This window comes from Octodon degus, unplaced genomic scaffold, assembly GCF_000260255.1.
Source record: "Octodon degus isolate 3935 unplaced genomic scaffold, OctDeg1.0 scaffold00028, whole genome shotgun sequence".
In the NCBI taxonomy this organism is placed as follows: domain Eukaryota; kingdom Metazoa; phylum Chordata; class Mammalia; order Rodentia; family Octodontidae; genus Octodon; species Octodon degus.
In genome coordinates this window covers 10662127-10684916 of record NW_004524604.1, presented here as the reverse complement: position 1 = coordinate 10684916, position 22790 = coordinate 10662127, and the positions used below count along the sequence as shown (strand labels likewise).

The 22790-nt window shown below is 36.5% G+C and overlaps 1 protein-coding gene across 1 annotated transcript in view; it reads left to right on the top strand.

The window, feature by feature from the left end:
* Window positions 1-16075, top strand: part of Cpa3 (carboxypeptidase A3) — a 28707-nt gene extending 12632 nt beyond the window's left edge. The window contains exons 6-11 of the mRNA XM_004629277.2: window positions 767-865; window positions 2809-2919; window positions 3695-3785; window positions 4863-5065; window positions 5661-5745; window positions 15377-16075. Of these exons, the coding sequence (XP_004629334.1) occupies window positions 767-865; window positions 2809-2919; window positions 3695-3785; window positions 4863-5065; window positions 5661-5745; window positions 15377-15564 (777 nt within the window). The 3' untranslated portion in view covers window positions 15565-16075. The remainder of the gene's footprint in view (window positions 1-766; window positions 866-2808; window positions 2920-3694; window positions 3786-4862; window positions 5066-5660; window positions 5746-15376) is intronic.
* Window positions 16076-22790: the final 6715 nt, after the last annotated feature.

Sequence of the window (22790 nt, the reverse complement as noted above, 5' to 3'; positions counted from 1 at the left end):
GTGGATAAACTACAAGTATCTCATTCCATAGCCTCATTACCTCTGATGTATGAACTCCTTTTCCACCCATTAAAATTCAGTGAAAATAATAAATTAACGTCATGAAGAAAAAATGTAATATCGTAGACTCCAAAGACCCCAGAGAGGTACATAAGGCATTTCAATTCTGTGCAGATGTGGGATTTCCTCCTAGCACAGAGCTGGCCATTGCACTTCGGCTGCTGCTTCATTGTTTTCCAGCCTGCAGCATGAATTACTGGGAAGCCAATCCTTTCCCATCCACCCAGCATCTCTCCAACCACCCCAAAATTATACTAAACTCTTCAAAATGACAGACTGTCAGATGTCTGCTGCTGTTCCTCCTCCCCATTCCAAACACCATACAAAATCTTCACCTCAGGCTAAACAACCTCCTGCCCCAAACGAGAAAAATAAAAGGAAATAAAAGTAACTTTATATCTCAAAACATCAGATGTTATCAGTAAAGTAAGAAAAACAATAAATTATCTTTTGAAAAAAGAAAACTGAAAGGCAGCTCTGACACTAGGAAAATTTGTGAAAAATACAATGTACCGGATTATGAATTATGTATAGACACGGAAGGAGCTGTGCCCTCATCTTCCCTGGGAACAATCTGTGCAAACACAGCTCCTGTTCAGCAACAGACAGGGAAGAATTGCTCTGAGAATATGAATGAGCTATGGGATGACAAGGGATCAATGTGTGAGTTCGTGCAAAATAATGTCTCAAGTTTATTTTTAACTAGATTGGAAAAGATGAAACAAGAAAGGCTATTTTTATGGACTGTGGCATTCATGCACGAGAATGGATTGCCCCAGCTTTCTGCCAGTGGTTTGTCTATCAGGCAAGTGACTCAGAACACTTATGATTCTCCTCTGACTGGGAAGTTTCCTGCGCTGTACTAAGAGATGACACCCCTTTCCAAATAAGCACAGGTCCACTTAACTAGAATAGCCCTTATTTGCTGCTGTCAAGGATATAAATTCTCTAGATTTTATTCATTGTTTTGGCTTTTATAAAATTACACCTTCAGTCAAACTTCTTGAACTCCAGCTGAGAATTTATGAACCTAGAGGAAACTTTTTGTGCTATGATATGGAAGTTTTTCCTGGAGTTAAACATGTAAAATTTGAAACTAAATTCATATTATAACCTACAAGTTTGACTTAGCTTGAGTGAGCTCAAAACATGAACTTCATTTCAGAGACTACAATGTCAGTTCATGAACTTGGAATTTTTAATATTTAAACTTCCTTTCCAAGTGAGAAATAACTCAATTTTTGACAGCAAAGTCACTTCAGATGCTTTTTTATCACACTCTACTGCTAATACTATTTGACTCCTAAGACTTTTTAACTTCCTCCCAGCTTTAGCACATAACACATATGCATAGCAATAGGTCATCAGTTTGTTCACTGGGAAAGACTCTCACAGTGGAATGACTCAGCCCTGCAGCTCTGCTAATTCTCCAGCTAAAGACCAAGTGTTTCCTTTAGCCCGTAAAGGTACACACACCATAGTACTACAAAAGATTGCCTAACTCCAGCAAACAAATATCTATTAGAAATTTTCTAAGAGTGACAAGAGAGAATTTTTGTATCCACAGAAAGTCCAAATAATTAGAAAAATTTGAGTCAGACATGAGAAAAAGTTGACTGGACTGTTCAGCCTCTAAATTCTTGAAAAGAGAACTGGTTGGAAGACAACACTACATACTATAACAAATACTGTGAAATTCATATTACTTTGTTAAGTGAAATTCTATATCACTTGTAATTTTTTGTTTTAATTCTAATTTGTACTCTCTTAAAATTAAAAAATTAAAATTAAAAAATTTTAAAAAGATTTTCATTAAAACAATTTTTTTTTTAGTTTTTTTTTTCAAAGTTTGATAAACAGATAGCAATGAGACAGTTTCAAATCATATCGGAAGGACAGTTTCAACAAATAATACACTGCATATATTCTTCTTAGTGGTTAATTGCTGTACAAGATGCGGACTTGTGATCCTATTTACAAACACCATTAGAACAAATCATTCTATTCATTAAGAGAATGCAACTATGTATCTATCCCAACCACTTTGAATACACAGATACAAAATGGACATTCATAGGTATATCACATTTGTTCTAAGTTCCGTTATTGAATATTATAGGTGTGTAAACTCAGCAAAATATTCTAAAAGAGTCCAGTAGCCTATAATAGCATTGGGTCTTATATTTCATTAAAACAATTTTTTCTTGGTTCAGGGTATATGCAGCTCAGTGGTAGAGCATTTACTTAGTACGCATGAGGCTTAGGTTCAATTCCCAACACCAAAAAAAAATAAAATAAAGTTATTTCTTTAATCCTATTTATAAACATGTTAAACATTTCCCCAATATTTCCATATCCCTATGCTTATAAACTCAATCTGTATTTATAGAAAGGGCATAAGGGGAAATAGCCAGGCAAAATGAGTAACATTATTAATTTTCTCTGTAGCATCTATGCTTCCCATGAAATTATCTTTCCTCTTACATTTTGGATACTTTAAATTTCAATAATTAATTGACCCATTAAAGAATATACTTCAAGTAGTGTCACTAGTATACAAAAGTAGTCTTTCTATAATCTTGATGAGTCATTCATTTTTGCACAGCTTAAGAAAAGTATATTTAAAATCACCTAAGTGCAGGCAAATGACTTGAAGAATGGTAGTCATGACTATTAGAACCACATCTTACTACATGATAACTAAATTTCATACCAACACATTGATTTTTTTTAAACTTATATTTACAGGCAACAAAAAGTTATGGAAAAAACAAAATTATGACCAAACTTTTGGACCAAATGAATTTTTATGTTCTTCCTGTGTTCAATGTGGATGGATATATTTGGTCATGGACACAGGTACTGCTCTAAATTCTATTTGCATTTAAGTAATATATTACTTATTGGCTTTACTGCATAGTTATAGTTATGTATAAAATATAAGATTTGGGTCATGATGTAATTCCAGTTCAGAAATCTGGACATTTAATTTTTTTTTAATTTCAAAGTAAGCCAACTCTAATTTCTTATTGTTCAAATTCTTGAAATAATATGAAATTTTTGCTGCTGAAGGTAGTAACATGGAAAAATGAAATAAAGAGGTCATTAAAAGGAAATGCATGAATACATGAAATGGCAAAAGCCTATTTTACCTTAAAAAAAAATTTAGATAGTTTTACAAACACACTGACTTAAAAGAAAAAGTCACAGACCACAGTCTTTTGACAGGATGTTTCATTGCTCTGTTTTTTAAAAAGATCTATAATGAACTTTCAGAGAGGTACTCTAACATCAGTTTCTTTCCTAGGACCTATGTTCTTACAAATGATAGAAAATATAATCAAGTTATAATTTAATTCACACATAATTCCAGAACATGACAGTTCTGTAATACTAAGAACTATGCAACAGTTTTTAAAGCTAATTGAATCATTTCATCAAGTCCTAAGAATATGGGCATCCCTTTCTAATTACAAATTACAAGGACACAATATGTTTCTTTAAAATAAAAGCACTCATCTTAGCTAGGTAAATTACAAATAAAGCCATAGATACCGGAAAGGAGAATCTAGATGGTCAAATTGAAAAGTGCAAACTGATCTGATATAAACGCTTCCGTGTGACAACCTCACAGAACCGACTGTGGAGAAAAAATCGCTCCAGGAACCGCAACTCCAGCTGCATTGGCACAGACCTCAACAGGAACTTTGATGTCTTGTGGAACTGTGAGTGGTAGCCCCTGCTCTCAAGGACAACTGCTCGAGCACTTAGAAACTGAATATACGTACAGAGCACATGAAAGATTCTCATATAAGAGGAATCGTGCAGTATTTATACTTGTGTGGTGCATCACTACATGTTTTAATTAATAAAAAAAAACTCAATTAAACCACTTACTTATTTTGGTAAAAAATAAGTATTCTCTGAAAACAACATTAACTTTCTCATCTATTGAAGGGAAGATAAACATCACTACCATGGAGAGATGAGTGGGGCTTTTTAGGGAGCAGTTGTTTATCAAACCATCTCTCACTGAACATATCTAGCTGTCTAAAAAATCGTTGAAATCCAGATACACAAAAATTCAGATAAACTGAAGAGACCACAGGTCCCTTCTGTTCTTGCTCTGATAAAAGTTGAGAAATGCCAGTGGGAAAAACGGAAATACAAGTAATTCTTTAGATGCTTAGTGAAAAGAAACATCTGGTGGGGTGGGCCAAAAGTGAAAATATTTAATAGAAATGCAAAAATAAGAAGCCTTCTTTATCAGATGATGTTGTTGCTATCCAAATAAAACTATCATTATTCTTTTGGGCAGAAATCACCACTATCCCAATTCACATGTGTCTTCTTCATTTATGTAAGTTAAAAATATCACCTCAGTGTTTAATTCTAACATAATGATAATGGTTATAGGTAATGCTAGTGAAAAGCCTCTTATACATTGAAAAAAATTAAAGCTCAGTAAAGGTCTTTACCCTAGTCCCCAGCAAGTCAGAGCTGGAATAGAATTGAAATGATTGTCTATTGGCTCTAAGCCCTGGGATGCTTTTGGTGTGTTTTTCCTATGGCCATAAGGAAGGTGAGGGGGGTCAAAGTAGACAAATTTAAGAACAGCCTCATGTACTAAATTTTACAACACGGCATATACATACACTTAGGCTATGTCTCAAGAGACATTGAGGTAGCTCTATAAACATGTGAGGTTGAAATATTTAGGATATTTGGGGAATCCACATCAGAAGAGGCAGGTGTACTGATTGAGAGCAGATTATAATCTCATCCTCTCATGTCTTTTGCAGCTTCTCTGAACAATAATAACCCGTGTAGTAACATCTATAGGGGCTCTGCACCAGAATCTGAGAAAGAGACAAAAGCTGTCACTGCCTTTATTCGAAGCCACCTGAAATCCATCAAAGCTTACATCACCTTCCATTCCTACTCCCAGATGCTGCTGTTTCCCTATGGATACACAACTGAGCTGCCAGCCAACCATGAGGACCTGGTGCGTAGGAAAAAATCTGTGGTCTATAATGCCATCACCATTGTTTTTTCAGTCCATTCTTTATTAATTTGTGTCATGTTGGAGAACTTCCATATCTTGATACCAAGGAAAAGGACTAATTAAGTTTTATTTGGAGTTCAAGTCATGATCTTTAATTTCTATATGATAAAAGTATAGAGAGAAGGAAACTTTTTAATGTAACTCTACATAGAAAACCTGCAGGAGAAACTTCCTGCAGTAATGGAGCAAGACAGTTCTACCCAAAGGACCCTAGGGGCTTAACTCTGGAAGAGACAAATATCTAAACTGCACCTCAGAAAAAAATGCTGAAAAACAATGCATAGTTTAACAGAAAGTAAGAGAAAATGACATCTGGTGCTACTGTATACAACTGATTGCACATGTAGAGGGCTTACAGTCCATGATATATCTTACTGAAAATGTTTCCCATTTAATCCTTCCTATTATTTTTGATATTCAAATGACAAATAACCTGGATTATTGTAAGATGGATTGTAAGATGGATTTTCAGTACCTAGCAAATGAATTAATATAAGTATTTTATTATTCCACTGTAACTTTCCTATCTTTCCAGAACAAAGTTGCAAAGATTGGCGCTGACGTTATATCAACTCGATATGAAACCAGCTATATTTATGGTCCAATAGCATCAATAATTAGTAAGTTTTTCTTGCCATTTACTGTGACCTTGGGGGACCCACTGGTTAGCTCAGTTGTTTAAGTGCCTGCCCAATGCATTTCTTGAGTAGACTAACAATAGTTAGAAATATGGACTAGTCTCAGTTTTTAAAACAAAAGTAACTTGTATTTGTCTGTAAAAATTGTACCTATTTTTATAGAAAGTATTTGGACATAAAGTACATCAAATTTGCAATAGTTTTTTTCATGCACTTTTGAAGTTTGCAGCTTCTGTAGTTAGGAATCTATTTCTCACAGCTTTTCTATTCAGAGCTTTGTCCTGGTCAGTTCTAGAGTATATAAGGAACTAGCTAAAGTTATGTGTATTCAGCCTGGTTATACTGGAACAAATCTGATTCATAACTATGCAAGGTTTAATATTCAAAATTTTTCTGATTTTGTTAGATATTCCTTATATAGCTTCTGGGGAAGGGTGGTCTGATACCTTATAAGTAATGGGCTCTGATTAGACAACTTCCTATGAGTTCTTAAATTTGACCTAATTTAACTGATACAATTTAAAACTGAATTCATGAGCTCGTCTTTAAAGCTTTCACTGAAAAATTTTCAGCTGTTCCAAGTGAGCATTGTGTGTGGGAGACATTTGATTCCTTGTTTAATTTGTAAAGTAATGGCTTGCAAAAGCAGGTCAGAGTCTAACGGTGCTAACTGATACTGGGCTTGCTTGTTAAACACAGTTATAAGCCTAGTATGCAAATAAAAGAAATACTTAACAAAAAAACAAAACAAACAAAAAAAAAAAAAAACCACAGGATACCGCAGTTCGATCCCCAGCTCCACATGCCTTACTAAAGCCACTCTTAAGGCAGCCTGAGCCAGCAGGGGGAAAAAATCCTTCTCATTTACTGTGACCTGTTCCCAAATTCTTTTTTTTATAAACATTAAAGAAAAACAACAAATTTTTAAATCAGGATTAGAACTTTGGTTTGCACAGGAGATTCTGAATCGTGTGTGAAATTAGGGGATAAATTGTACCAATTTGGAGCAGGGAGGGATAAGATTTTTCTAGAAACAAATTATATACTTTTATAAGATTATAGGTTAACAAAGTATTAAATCAACAATTAATATAACTATTAAATTAGTATTATTAAATACAAAGCTACACTTTAATTCATTCTATTTTGTTTTAGTTACTTTTTTTCTCTTACTGAGACAAAATATCTGCCATCCGCAAGTTGAAGGAAGAAGGGTTTATTCAACTCACAGTTTGCAGAGGTGTCATAGCCTAGGCGCACTGCAGAGGAGAGACAGGTCACAATGGGAAGAAGGCGGCGGAGCAGAAAGGGCGGACCCAGCTCTTCTTACGCCTTCTGTCTTGCCCAGGGTACTTAGGGCGAGTAGCACTCACAGCCTTAATCCTACTGCCCTTGATCCTAGTATTGTACTATGAATTAATTCCAGCATCACACACTGCAGATCCAGCCACCTCTGAAAAGGCCCCATGTATGACCACGTGAGGCTTTGGGGGACAGTTACGCACAAGCTATAACATCCTTTCTTTTCCCCTTCTCCACCAATAGCAACATTTTACGTTTACAGGAACTAATGAGAATGAATTGAGACAGGGTCTTCACTTATTTTTTTAGTTATTTTAACTGAATTGGACTCTTTCTTGTCTACATGTGTGAAAGTGGTGGGGGGAGCAAACACTATAGAGGTATGTACAGCACTATATCACAATCTCTTAGTGGATAAAAATTTTAGAATGCATACCAAAAGCCCTGTCACATAGAATTAAGTGACAGTAATGCTGTCAGTGAAGGTGAATTCTAACAGAGGAAAGCAGCTAGCCAGTGGTACCATGGTTCCATCCCATCATGTGCCACTTTCAAAATGGGATGACAAGAGTAATCTATTCTTAACAGCTATGTAGTATATTAACTTTTACTATATTGTACTACAATTGGGCGGGCTAGGATATAGCTCAGCAGTACTGTGCTTACCTGGGAAGCACAAGGTCCTGAGTTTAATTCCTAACACCAAACAAATTAAAACTTTTTAAAGAAAATAAAATTTGTATAGAATCATCTCCTTCACATGAGGTTGCAGTGGCTTGATAAACATCCAAAATTTCTAGAATAACCGCTCTAATAAAACATCTGATGAAATATTAATGTAATATTCAAGAGAAGCAGAAATTAATGAAGTGGTTGACTCGGTAAGAACAGAAAATAAAGGCAACTCATGATTAAAGTTTAGTCATTCCAACATTCTGATTGTCACCCAAGAAGACCCAGAACTTGTGGAAAGGCTGTGTTGCTATGTTGTTGAATCTCTGATTTGATGAAGACCAGAACCAAAGGACCGTGGGAGCATGCCTTTAAATGCAACTCATGCAAGATCTTGGATGCTCAGGGAAAAAATTACATATGGATTTGCAATTTGAACCCTATAAGTAAATATATCAGGTAAATGATGAACCACAAATGTTCAAACCTAGAAGATGGAAGCCTACAAGATGATCTAATTCATGATCCTCATGCTTGAGACTTTAAAACACATGGGTGACCAGGCTCCACTTTCAGAGTTGGTGATTTCTTCCATATGGGATGGAGTGGGGTATTTGCAATGTGCAAAGTTCCTAAAGTGGCTCTAAGATGAAACTAGGGTTGAGAACCACTAATCTAGGCTGAACTCCTTATCTAGAGTCTGTGAAACTGAAATGCAGGAAGATGTTATCACCTTAAGAGCAGAACAAGAACAAAAGTCAGCATTCTAGACCACAGACAAAACAATACACAAGTACTTTACCCCAAAAGAGTAATATTTACATAGCACAAAATTTAAATAATAATGTTGAAAGATTTAAAAATGTTTACATTTGCATATTAAGAGCATATCCAGTTCAACCATGTTAGAAGCAACTAAACACAGTACCTCATGAGCAAAAACAGTTATTTGTACCAATAGGAACCATGCAGCTTGTATTATTAATACCATCTATATATGAGTCATATGAATTAAGAAGTTTGTTTTAAAATGCTTTTCTTATGGCCAGAGAGATAGCTCAGCTGATTAAGCACATGTTTAGGTAAACACAGGACCTGGGTTCAATCCCTGGCACCACAGGCCATGTCGGCCCCACCCCTGGGTGCATTGAGCTAGCCAATGAGACTGGGCATGGTGGCACATGCCTGTAATCCCAGCACTGGGGAGGTTGAAAACAAGAGGATCACTATGAGTCCAAGCTGCGTAGTGAGACCCTGTACCAAATACATAAAATGCTTTTCTTAGCTGAGCATGGTGGCTCCAGCACTCAGGAGCCTGAGGCACAAAGATTTGTGCAAGTTTGAGACCAGCATGGACTACAGAGGGAGCTTAAGGCCAGGCTGAGCTGCATAGCCAGACCCTGTCACAAAAAAAAACCAAAATGCTTTTCTTATTGCTTTTCCCCCATAGAAAAGTCCTCCATCTGCTCCTGTGTTCTCAACCAAGGACTCTTAACCACCTTCTACGTACTCTAGAATGGCAAGAGGAGAAAAGTCAAAACTTACAGCTCAGGACTCAACCTCTACTTTCTAAGAGACATTCACAGTGAGATTATATTAAGGGGAATAGAAGGGTGGAGGATTTTTTTTAAATGAATTTAGCATAGGGTATATAGGGCATACGGATCTCACTAGGTAGATCGGACTTGTAGTGATTCTCCTGTTTTCAGACTCCCAAGTGCTGGGATTACAGGAGTGCGCCACCATGCCTAGTCTCAATCACAGCTTCAGTGTGCCCCAGGGGCAAGGCTGGCATGGCACGATGCGGATGGAACCCCTGCCGCTGCGCTCTGCCAAAGCAGACACGTTAGTCCACTGAGCTATCTGGCTGGCCCTGGAGGAAATATCTTAATTTATGTTCACATATACCTAGATTCTGCTCTTGCTTAATTTTCACTTAATTTTGATATCTAAGCTCAGGGTATTATATTTAGTACATTTCAGTCATCCTACTCAAAGTGACATAATTTCTAGAAAATGCTATATCAGGAAACAGTAAATACAGTACACTCTACATCACCAGAATTACTTTATATCGGGGCTGGAGAGATGGCTCAGTGGTCTAAAGCACCTACTTGAAACAAGCTTGGCAAAGCACAGGGACCTCGGATCGATCCTCCAGCACCACATGCCAGCCAGCCCCGCCCCCTGGTGGGCTGAGCTGGCCACACACACACACACACACACACACACACAATAAATAAATGTAATAAATAAAAATAAATAAATATTAAAAAAAGAATCTAATTCTAAATATAGACAGAAAAAGATTTAAAAGTAAAAAAAAAATTACTTTATATCTATTCATTTGATCTGAAATCAGTCTCCTACTTCAGTATAGTTGCATTTAGACTTTTTTATTGCATTACAGTAAGTTCCTTGCACCTAAGATTATAGCTTGAAATGAGTAGGAAGTATTATTTTCCATATGTTGATATACTAGAAATATACTGCCAACATAAAATAAATTATGAATTATGAGAAAAAATTGTATTAGTAAACCACAGATTGGCATGAGTAGTACCATACAGGGGTTCATAGCATGAACTCTGAAGACATATATTCTGGGTTTGAATTCTGACTTAATCACCTACTATGTGTCTTTCAACAAATTGCCTAATAGCACTGTACCTGAATTTCTTCTTTAAAATGACAGTTGGTCCTTACAGTGTAAGATTGAAATAGAAGTTAACTAAATGACTTAATATGCATCAATCATTTAGAAGGGTGTCTAATATTTAGCCCAGGGACTATTACAACTGATAAATGTACTTATATCTTAATAATTACCCAAAAAGCAAAATAAATGGCTAAGTATCATGTCCATCAAATTAAGTTGCATCATAATACATTCCTATGGGAAGAAAGTTTTCAGTGCTGCCTTCATTGTATACCTTAAACAGGTTTTATTTACAAATTTAGGGTCTAGAGGATGCAAGAAATGGTGTCATAAAAGAACATAACTACATTTTATAGCATCACTTAGTTATGAAAAAGCACAAATTATGTATAGCTTCAATCACCACTGTTAATGAGAAATTTTACATAATGTAAATACCTCAAAATAGATTAGTCATACCTTTTAACCCTGCGAAATCAAGGCAGTTTTCTGAACTTTAAATGGAGACGTGGTGCAGCTAAAACCTGGCCACATTTAGTAAATGTGTGCAGTACATGAGTTACCATATTACCCACAGTTTCTATGTCACTTGTCTCCTTTTCTATTGAACTCTTTTCTTGTGTGTACCAGGACCTTGTGCTTGCCAGGCAGGCGCTTACACCACTGAGCTATCTCCCCTACTCTCTACTGAACTCTTTACGCACCTTCTTTCCAATTATCCTAAAACTAGTTCATCTGTTGGAGCTCCATACTCCACAAATTTCTTGCACTTTTGGCCCTGCTGAAATCCCTTCTTTCCCTTGCCTTTCCCTTGGCTTCTCTGACTTTAAACTTTCCTAGCTCTGCTTGCTATCCTCTTCCACTCTGTCTCTGGTGATGGCCTCTAAAAGCACACATGTCTCAGTGGAGTGGCGCACCTCTGTAATCCCAGCACTCAGGAGGCTGGGGCAGGAGGATCTTGGCCAGTATGAGGCCAGCATGGACTAGAGGAGTGCAAGATCAGCCTAAACCACATAATAAGACCCTGTCTCAAAATATAAATAAATGATAAATAAATACAAGCAGATGTGTTTCTACAACACAAATGGAGCAAAATATGTAGATTCTTCCTGGGGTTTTCTCTACTGTCCTTCCTCTGCCTTCTGACTTTCTCACCCAGAAGTGCCATCTCTACAGGCTGAAGGCTTTCATTGGCCACTCAGAGGCATCAAATGGCCCAGCTAAGCAACCCCCTTTGGACCTGTGGGATCAATAGGAACCTAGCAGCTGTGGGCAAATCAATGAGGCTAAAATAGCAAATACAGTAAGTTCTTAAAACTATATTTTCATCAGAACCACAAGATACAAAGTAGGCCAGGGTCTACATATGAAACCAATACAGAGTGATTATCTGCTAAAATAGGAGATTTAAGTCAATACTTAAGCTGTAATAGCCAAAATATTCACAACACAACTGACAAGTACTTGTTCTTCTAAAAACAAGAAAAATCACAACTGGAATGCAAAAAGACAGCCAACAGATGCCAACCCTGAGATAATTTCATTGTTGGGATCATCTGAGAATTTAAAAATCACCATCATAAAAAAAATTCTTTAAAAAACAAGTAGAGATTGGAGACAAATCAAAAATATAACCAAAGAAAGACATTAGAGTAAGATATGAGAACAAAGTAAGATGTAAAGGGAGCCAGGGACAATAATCCAACAAGCAGAGGAGTCAAAGGATGAGGGGAAGCTCAGAAACAGAGTCAGTGTGACCAAGGGAAGAATCCATGAATTTAAAGATGAAGCCATAGAATTCACTCACTCTAAAGAGAAAACAAATTGAAAAAAAGTCAACAGATGCCCTAAGGACTGATAAGACAATAACAGAAAATACAATATTATTAAATATGTTAGAGAGGTAGAGAAGGGGAGAACAAAACAGAGCAAGCCTGGAAAAACTATTTGAAGAAATCTGACAAAGACATAAACCAACACACTCAAGTCACTCAGTAAACACCAAACAGAATAAATGCAAAGAAATTCACATTGGGAAAATTCGTAAGTAAACTTCTGAAAATGATAGACAAAAAAAAGTTCTGAAAACAACCAGAGGAAAATTATCTAGATGGAAAACAATTCAAACAGCAAATTTCTCATATAAAACCATGGAGGACAAAAGAAAGGGCATTATTTCAAGTGTTGAAAGGGGAAAATCCTATCAAAACATATTCTAAATCCAGCAATAATACACTACAGAAGTGAAAAGGAAAAGACATTGTCAGAAAAAAAAAATAGTTATGAGAACTTGTTACATGCACACCTACCCTTAGATAGTGGCTAAGAGAAATCCTCCAAACAAGTTCAAGGTCCCAAGTTTGATCTGGTATGGAGGAAAAAAAAGAAAGAAAAGAAATAACAAAAGACTCCAAACTGCAGAAAAGAAGGATATAAACATCCTTTAAGCATGATGATTGATTTAAATTTTTTAAAAAATATAACAGATTTGATGCTCTAATATACAGAGAAATATACTGTACTTAAAAATTGTGATTCAACAATGTATTGCCTAGTTTCTGGCCGGATGTAGTGGCACACATCTGTAATCACTCCAGTTGGGAAGCTGTGGCAGAAGGATCACAGAGTTCAAAGTCAACTTGAGTTACATAGTGAATTCAAGCCTAGACTACATAGGGAGACCCTGTCTCAAAAACACACACCAAAAGACCCCTAGTTTCAAATATAATAACATAGATTGAAATAAAAAGGATAAAAATATGGTAGGCTTATTAAATCAAAAAGCAGTAGCTATATTAATTACTACAGATCAGAGAGAATAGTTGAGTGATAGGGAACCTTCCTAACATGTGTGAAACCCAGTGTCCAACCCCCAGCAGCACAGGAAAAAAAAAAATTAAAAGTCCTAAAGAGAGTGAGTAAAAATCAAACAGAGTACATTTCAGAACAAAAAAAAAAAAAGATGCTATGTGCAAAGAGAGGTATTAATAATGAGTAAACGATCAATTCAACAAGAAGACAATGATCTTAGATGTGTACATACCAATTTCACTGATGTTGCTGCTGCCAATAATTTCAAATTTCATTGTCCTGAACTGCTTCCTGAATGTCTTGTTTACACTAAACATATCATTCTGTCTTCCTTAAATTTTGAGAGACAATGTGCTACTGTCTTCCTTTTCCGCATTTGAATACTCTCTGAGCTTACTTGTGTTAACAACATGCTCTTTTTTCCTAAATACCCAGACTGAAATTTCAATCGTGCTTAGCAACTCTGGTTACTCTTTCATATCAATGCTTCTTGAATAAGGCCCTCAGTGTTCTTCCCAGTGTTTTGACTCTGCCCTCAGGTAGGGTTTCACTTCACCTACCCCGACTGCTCTCTGCTCTTTCCAATCCGGGTTAAACATATAAAAGTGCAGGAGTAGCACATAGTCCCTCAAAATTTAAACATGGATGATTTGTAAGGTTTTCTAAACTTTACCCACAAACTCTCACTGCTTCCCTTCCTCCAACCCAAATGAGCTCACAGACCCTTAAATTGCCTCTGGGGATTTTTTCTCATGTAGCTCCCCAGCCAGAATGATTTTCTTTCACCTCTGCATAGGAAAAAACTCACCTTTTTTCAAGATTGTCAAATACTTTCCGTATCACAATGGCAATAGTGGGCAAGATTGGGCCTGAAATGTCTTCCTTCTACCCAAGTAATCTCTATTTATTTACATCTTCAAGCAATCTTGTACTTTCTGATGGTTCATAATGTATCTTGCTATCTGTATGGATTTGCACTTTGACTATTCTCCCCTAAATTGTATTTTCCTAGGTGCTCTATGGCGTCCCCTCTGTAACTTGTACTCTTTTGTAGCCAAGTAAAGTGAATGAATATATGTTCATTGAATACTTTAAGAGCCAACTCTACCTCTTTCCACCAAAATATTCTTCTCCCTCTTTCTTAATCACAACTTTGAATTCTTATCTTCAAACATAAATTAGTATCAGTTAAGACCATTACTTGTTCTAGAACATAAATGATTTTATACAAAAAACACTTATCTATTACATAAAGTAAAAAATATGTAAAAGCATTTATATTACATATATATGCACTTACATATACTATAACTTCTAGATGTAAGATTTATGTATATATCCTCTAGATTTACCTGTATATTTATTTTCAACTTTCAATACTAAATAATATCTTTAATGGAATTTCCCATTAAAACTTTAAATTTTAAATTAAAATTTTCCCAATAACAATTGACATGGGAAGTATGGATTAAAGGATTAAATATGTCCTTAAAAATCACTAATTTGGCCCGGGGAGATGGCTCAGTGGAATAAGCACTTCCTTGGAGAGCGCAAGGGCCTGAGTTCAATCCCTGGTTCCGAAAAAAAAAAAAAAAAATCACTAATTTAAACTTTTTTGTCCTTTTTTTTTTACATTGCATATTGTTATCTTCTCAGTGGTTATTCATAGTACAAGATGCAGATACAATATCCTGTCCAAATACTATTAGTACAAATCTTTCTTCTCATGTCCTTTTCATATAAAAATTTACTCTCATGACATGAATACGCAGATCCTTAAGCTATTAGAAAGAATGTACTTTGGGATGGCTTGTGTGTAGTTTGCTGTGATGGCCTTTAATGACCCGCGTGTCGGGCCCTTGGCTAGTTTCCTCCGCTGCCTGCACTTGTTCTGTCTGAAGCAATGTATGTCCAGGAAATAAAGTCAGTTTAGTACCTGACCCAACCAAATGTGATTTTTAAAGTGTAGCCTGTATTTAAAATATACAGTGGATTACAGATTTGTGATTATGTTTTACTATGTGCTCTGTATCGCTTAGACCACTACTCTCATTTATTACTGTAATTAACTGTACAAATAATTTTTTGCTGCTAATTTTACACCAGTGAGTTCTGCTTCCATGAAATGTTAGCATTTCTCTCTCACTATCAATTGCCTATGTTTTGCAGATCCAACAACAGGCTCTTCTTTAGACTGGGCTTATGACCTGGGTATTAAACACACATTTTCCTTTGAGCTCCGTGATAAAGGCAAATTTGGTTTCCTCCTTCCTGAATCCCTGATAAAGCCAACCTGCAAGGAGACCATGCTGGCTGTCAAGTTCATTGCCAAGTACATCCTGAAGCACACGCCCTGAAGAATCACCCTCCACTTAGAAGGCACCAGTCCTGTTACCTATGTGTGTGCCTTTCCGCAGAAAGCCAGGCTCCAGGTACCCCTGGACACAGCTTCCACACCACCTGAACAGGTCCTGCTGTGCTTCATTTAAATCCTGCTTTTTTTTTTTCCAATAACCCCCAGTAATACCTTAACAAAGTAGTTTTAAGTAAAATCTTTAAGTACCTGTCTTTACTATAAGTAAAGTTTGATTCATCAGAAAGCATTTTTTTAAGTATCTGAGTATTTTGAAAGGTGATATATTGTGGGATGCAGGAAAGAAATGAAATCCTTTAGTTTCTGTAGAATCTGATTTTTATCTCATGGTTTCATCATATTGTATGCTGATATAACAAAAAAAAATAAAATATATTCCAAAGATTTCTGACTGCATCTTCTATTTCTCATAGACTATATTCTCTGTATGTCTCTATTAGCATTAATAATCAAGATGGATACTTTTTTTAAGTCTGTTAATAAGAAATACTATCTTCAGTTTTTAAATATCTATTTCCCACATTCTTTTTTTAAATGCATTTAGTACAGGGACTACAGGGTCTCATTACATAGATCAGACTCATAGTGATTTTCCTGTTTTCAGCCTCCCAAGCACTGGGATTACAGCGCATGCCAGCACACCCAGTCTCAATCACCATTTCTGCGTGTCCTGGGGGCAGGGCCAGCACAACATGCCAGGGATCGAACCCCAGCCACTGAGCTCTGCCTAAGCAGACACTTTAGTCCACTGAGTTATCTGCCCGGCCTCCACATAATTTTTCTAATAGAAGTAAACATTGTCTGAAGAGAAGAATCATAGTACTTTATTTGAGCAGCCAATCCAGTTCTCACTGACATACTATAATTAAATTCAAACTAGTTTGATGTCACCTGCTATGATGAAAGGAAACAATCTGCCAAAACATCTCATGGCAGCTACAGACACAGCTGTGACCCTGGTCCTGCTGATGCGAAGAAAGGGAGCCAGGAAATGTATTTCAAGCTGAAGGATCAAAGTCATGCTCACCACTGTCAGCCACAGTAACTTGTTACCTATACACTGGCTGTGGTTCTATTGCTTAAGATGCTGTTGCAAAATACTCTGTCTCCAGCACTGATCCCACAGCCCTGTCAACACTGGTCACTTGATCAAGGGACAACGAGGTAGTGCCCGTATTCTAGAAAGCCAGAAGACTGATGCCCACCACAGCCTGGCCAGAATTAGGACAGGCATAGAATTCCTTGGAAAACAAAACAAAAACAAGAAACTGAAAGACAAAACTGATTGAGGTTATATTATCTCAGAAAAGATATAGCGTCCATACCTAGGCATTTAGTACTTCAAACTAGTCTCAGAATATAGGAATGTAAATGTATTCCATTAAGTGTGTCATGTAGGAATTATACACTCACACCTACTCACTCAACTAGAAAGGACTTGAATGGGCTCTGACCCCAAAGCCCACATAAATATCTCTTAATTCCATTGGGATTTAGGTGGAGGAGGTGAGTGAGATAATCTCAATTGTTGAATACTAACCCATGTCCCTCCATTATCCAGCTCATACAAGACACAGGAGTTTTACCTACCACTTCCTCGAGCTATTATGCAGTTTAATATTTCTTTTCTTAGTCAGAGAAAAATTATCTGAATGACCAAAAGTCAAGAATCTTAACGAGGTTACTCTTTATCCTAATTACATAGGTTTTGCATGACATCCCAGGATATTTTTGTCTCTTTATTCATATGAATTACAGAAATAATTCATAAATATGTGATGAAAAATATCTACACTAAGGTTTAAACATAAAATTTCATCTGTATGAAAACTCTGGGGTAGTCACGCTGCTATTCTTCCTTTGTCTTTTTGTTAATCAGTAAAAAGGGTTTTGATAAAAAAGGTTTTAATAAAAATTATAATCTCTATCTCAGTAGTACTCTTGATGACAAAACATCATCTGAGGTATCATTCCTTTTCCAATTTTTCTATAAAATTCACTCCACGAGCATCATTTATCTCTGAAATTTGTTATTTGATGGCAATGGCCTTGGGTCTGTGACACACATCTTTATTCCACAAGAAAATGAAGCATCTTTGGCTGTTTTGACTAATACAAATAAGTGAATTTCCAGGAAGCATTATAATTACAAAATGATTTTTTGGGGGGGAGGGACTGGCGCAGCCTACCCTGAGGGCAGGGCTGGCGCATGGTGCTGGGGATCAAACTGCAGTTCCCTATGCCTGCCTGAGCTGCCTAGGCAGGCACTTTAGACTGCTGTCTCGCTGGCCCCCTACAAAATGATTTTTAAGTGTCCTTTCAGAAAAACCCTCTTCATAGCTCACATGTTGAACACCTTCTACAACCACAAAAGAGCTAAGTGAATTATTAGGATTATACATAAGCATTTCCATTAATCATGTAACACAAACATCTATTCCCAATATTCATTTCTTCTCTCTTCCATATCTTTTCTTTTCTCTTTTTTTCTTTTCTTTTCTTTTCTTGTTTCTTTTCTTCCAGTACTGATAGTTTCTTTAGATAAAAAAGCAAAGTAATCCCTGGAGAAATTTGGAATATGTTACCTAGAACATACGTGTTTCATCTGTTTTCATATTCTTCCCTAATCTCCCTATTCTCACAAAAGATGTTTAAATTCACCCTGTTCGCATTTCCCAGTCTTCTAAGCCTCATGAAATATTCTTAAATTATTTTGGCCATCCCAAAGGAGGGATGATGGCTGTGCTCATTAACTCTGGTATGTCAACTTCACTCAGGTAAAGACCACCTAGCAGATTACAAAAGCTCTGTGTGTCTATGTATGCTGCAAAAGTGGTGACATCAACCAACAGGCTTACAGCCTGGAAGGACTAAAAAGGGAAAGACAAAAGAGTACCAGCATTGTCTTTAGACATTCCTCTCCAGTTCCTTCAGGCTTCCAGGAGTCTCTTTTCATCCTTCCAACACAGACCTTGCAGCTTTCTGACACTGAATCCCCCTGGACTCTGCAGAGAGTTCGGGGCCTTTGACCTTTGACTGAATTACCAGCCCTACAGCACGTAGGCAGCCATTTTACACTCCTCCTCTGATCTCTCAGCCATACTCTTCTGATCCTTATCCTGTAGGGCAACGTAGTAAACCCTCTGTATAATCATACATACACATATACATATATGCATACATACACACATATTTCATATTAAATATGTTCCTCTACCAAAACTAACTACTATCGTATCCTTTCCTGGACATTGGATGAACAAGAATATAGGACGCTACTTGATCCTACCAAGTGAGTCTCACTTCTACTAACTAGCCTTCAATATTTAGTACATAAAAGCATAAATAAGAGTTTTTTAAATAAGAATATGCCTTGATCCCCAAAATCTATAACAATGTATTACAGTGTTCAATGAATGTGGGATCCCCCTGAGGGGACGTAGTGCAAAGCAGCAGCAGTACATAATCTTAGTTGAAGGCCCACTTATGTAGCATCCACAGGGAGCAATGGAGTCCAGACACTGGCTGACAACCTTACAGACTGCATGCTAGTCTCCAAAATCTCTTTTGCTTTTTCCCTTTTCTTCCTTCTCCACACTACTCTGCCTAATAATAGATCCCCCAATTTTGAACTAGTGATATGGCCATCCAAATAAAGCCTCTGTCTTCCAAATTTTCTTGTAAACAGTAGTGGCCAATGCACTATTCCAGTCCTTGAATTGTGAGAAGCATTCTGTGGCAAAGGATAGAACATTCACTTTAAAGATTCCTGAAACATGTCCTTCATCCCTTTGTCTTCTCTATCTTCTTTTCTTTCAGCTGTAATACAGCTGTGGTCTATCATTTTGAAGTGTACAATGATTTTGATAACAAAGTAAAGAAAATGATAGGAGGAGCCTGGTTTATTAGGACTTCACCAAGTACAGATGTTAATCAAGGCATAGGTCATGTACCTTAGGATGAATGTGATGAAGTAGGGACTGAGGTTACAGTTTAGAAGAGTGCATGCCTAGCATTCACAAGGGCTTACATTTGATTCTCAGAAGAAAGGTGTAATGTGGGGCATGAGAGAGGAAAGAAGGAAGGAAGGAAGGAAGGGAGGAGGGAGGGAGAAAGAGAGGGAGGGAGGGAAAAAGCAAGCAAGCAAGAAGGAAAGAAAGAGGGCCAGCCAGATAGTTCAGTGGACTAAAGTACCTGCTTAGGCAGAGTGCAGCAGCCAGTGTTCGAATCCCAGCATGCCCTGCCAGCCACCCCCAGGATACATTGAGTTGGGGACTGAGACTGGGCATGGTAGCACACACCTATAATCCCAGTGCTTGAGAGGCTGAAAACAGAAGAATCGCTTGAGTGTGATCTACATAGCGAGACCTGTAGACCCTGCACTACATACATAAAAAGGAAAATATGTGTGTGTGTGTGCGTATATATATTAAAAGAAAGAAAATATATATATAATATATATTAAATATATATATTAAAAGAAAGAAAAAAGAATGTAGAGAAAAAAGGAAAAAAGAAGGAAGGGAGAGAAAAAGAAAGAGAAAAATAAATGTCCTCCTTATTTAAGCTACTGTTGATGTGATCACAGTTCTTGCCAACCAAATCTAATCCTAACTGATGTAACAGGCCAGTCACACCTTGTCCTGCTTCCTCACTCTTAGATTTTTGCTAAAAATTGAGGTAATACATAATTACCAAGTCAACCTGTTGATTTCCATTTTGCTTAATATTTGAGAAGGAATGACATGTTTTCTCTGTGAATGAACATCATGTGGTACCAACACAACCAGTGCAATTACTGCCCTCACATGAGGATCGTCACCCAGCTTTGCAATGATGAGATTCAACACGACATGGATGATACCCAACACGAACAATGTGAAGCTCATAAATATGCATGCTTCTTGTGTACAAAGTTTTCATTTGATTCTTATAGTAGGAGGGTAACAGACTCCCAAAAATTTAAGCACATTTTTATTCATTTTAATGAGAAAAAAAGATAAAATACCAATGAAAAAGTTTCAAAACAGGTTAGTAGGATAGTTACAATAATTAATACATTGCATATTGTTGTTTTCATAGTAGTTATACAAAGGACAAGATACAGACATGATATCTTGTGTGAACAATATTAGTACAAACACTTCTCAATGAACTAAGAGAATGTAGCTGTATATCTATCCTATCTTGTATATACATATATATTTTTTCACAACAAAATAGTCCTTTATTTATATCCCCCATTTTTGTTTTATTTTGTTTTGTCAGAGATGGGTGTTCCATTGCAGTTATAGAAGTTGTATTTGGAGAAGTCTTTAAAGGACCTTTTCATACTTGATGCCAGACCAAAGACAGTAGGTACTTGAATTCAGCAAAATAACCCAATATAGTCCAATAGTCCATAATAGTAGTGAGTTATCAACACAACTGGCAATTGTTAGCTGTTGACTTGAGTCTTTCACAGCTCAGCATACTAATATAGCCTTATTTTTTATACCTTGTGGTTACACTTTTGTGCTGCATGGTTAAGAGCAAGTTAAAGCAAGACCTATATAACTAAAAATCTAACTTTTGCTATCTGACAAGGTCAGTCAAAACCCCTCAGGATTTACCCTGGAACCATCTACACCACCTTATGAATCTTTTGTCAGTGTCAGCCATCTGGATGAGTCACAGCCATTGCTTGACCAATTTGCTCTCTGTAAAACCCTGAGAAATTTTTCTCTCTTATGGTGACTCTCCTTAGGCACACTATACATCATCATTCACTTTCCTCTGTTGCCCAATAATCTCCTTGATCAGAAATTTGGGACACCACTTAGTTACAGGATGTCACAGCAGAGGTTCTCTTATGTCCTGAGTACTCACTGAGCTTTTAAGGGCTAGGGCAAAATATTGGCTATCTTTTTAGCCCATTCCATCTAATTTTTGGTCTGTAAACTTTAGTTGTTTAACATCCAGCAGAGAAGTTTAACGATAATATTATCCTGTAACAGAGGCAGTTAAGCTTAACATCACTATCTGTCTGATTATCACATACCTTAGACACAATATGGAGCTACTATTTTCCAACAACCATGAATATTCTAAAATTTAAATCGCTATAGAATGTGAAAAAAAATTACAGAGAAATTTAAAAATCAAACCATTTACAACATTTTAGTAGGACAATCCTATGACATTTTGTTTTGTGTCTCTCATTTACTTTAAAGAGAGTATAGCAATACTTGATACAACAATAGAAGCAATACTCATTTAGAAGACCAAAATGATAGGTATTTTAAGCATGGTTTTAGTATTACACATTGCTGTCCACAATGTAGTTGCTTAGTTCACAGATATCAGCATATAGAGTTAGTCAGGGTGAGAATTCTACCCATTAACTGCTATTTTCAAAAACCTGATGGAGATTCTTAGGAACATTGCCTTAACCATCTTGTTTATATAAATGCATGGTTTTGCCCCTACCTTTTTTCCTAACATATCTCCTTTCTCTCTCTTCGTCGTTTAATCCTTAAGTTCTCTTTTTCCATTTAACTGTGTTATACCTTTCAGTTTTTATTTCTTCTTTTGAGTTCTTACACTAGGGAGATGATACAATATTTACATATATTTGTCTGGTTTATTTCACTTATGAATATAGATTCAAGCTGCATCCATTTATATATGAAGCCTTTGAGTTTATTTTTCTTTATAGCTGAGTAATACTCCATTGTATAAAAACACCACATTTTTTTTATCCATTCCTCAGGTGATGGGCATTTGGGTTATCATAAACTGTGCTGCTATAAACATAGGCACACATAAGTCATTATGATATAATGTTTTAAGTTCTTTTGGGAAAATTCCCAGAAAGGGGATAGGTGGATTGAAAGGGATTTCCACTCCTAGTTTTTTGAGGAGTCTCCACACTGATTTCCATAATTGTTTTACCAGTCTACATTTCCACCAGCAGTGGAGAAGGGTCCCTTTTTCTCCACAGCCTCTCCAACATTTGTTGCTGAACTTGCTTGCTTGCTTCCTTTCTTTTTTCTTCCTTTCTTTCTTTCTCTCTTTCTTTCTTTCTTTCTTTCTTTCTTTCTAAGAATGCAATGTTTTTATTCACCAATAAACTAAAAGCCCATTTATGGATTTTTTTCTCATATATACTTCATTTGTTTTATGAAAAAGCAAAGCCCTATAAGTGTCAACCACCTAGTCCTCAGACTC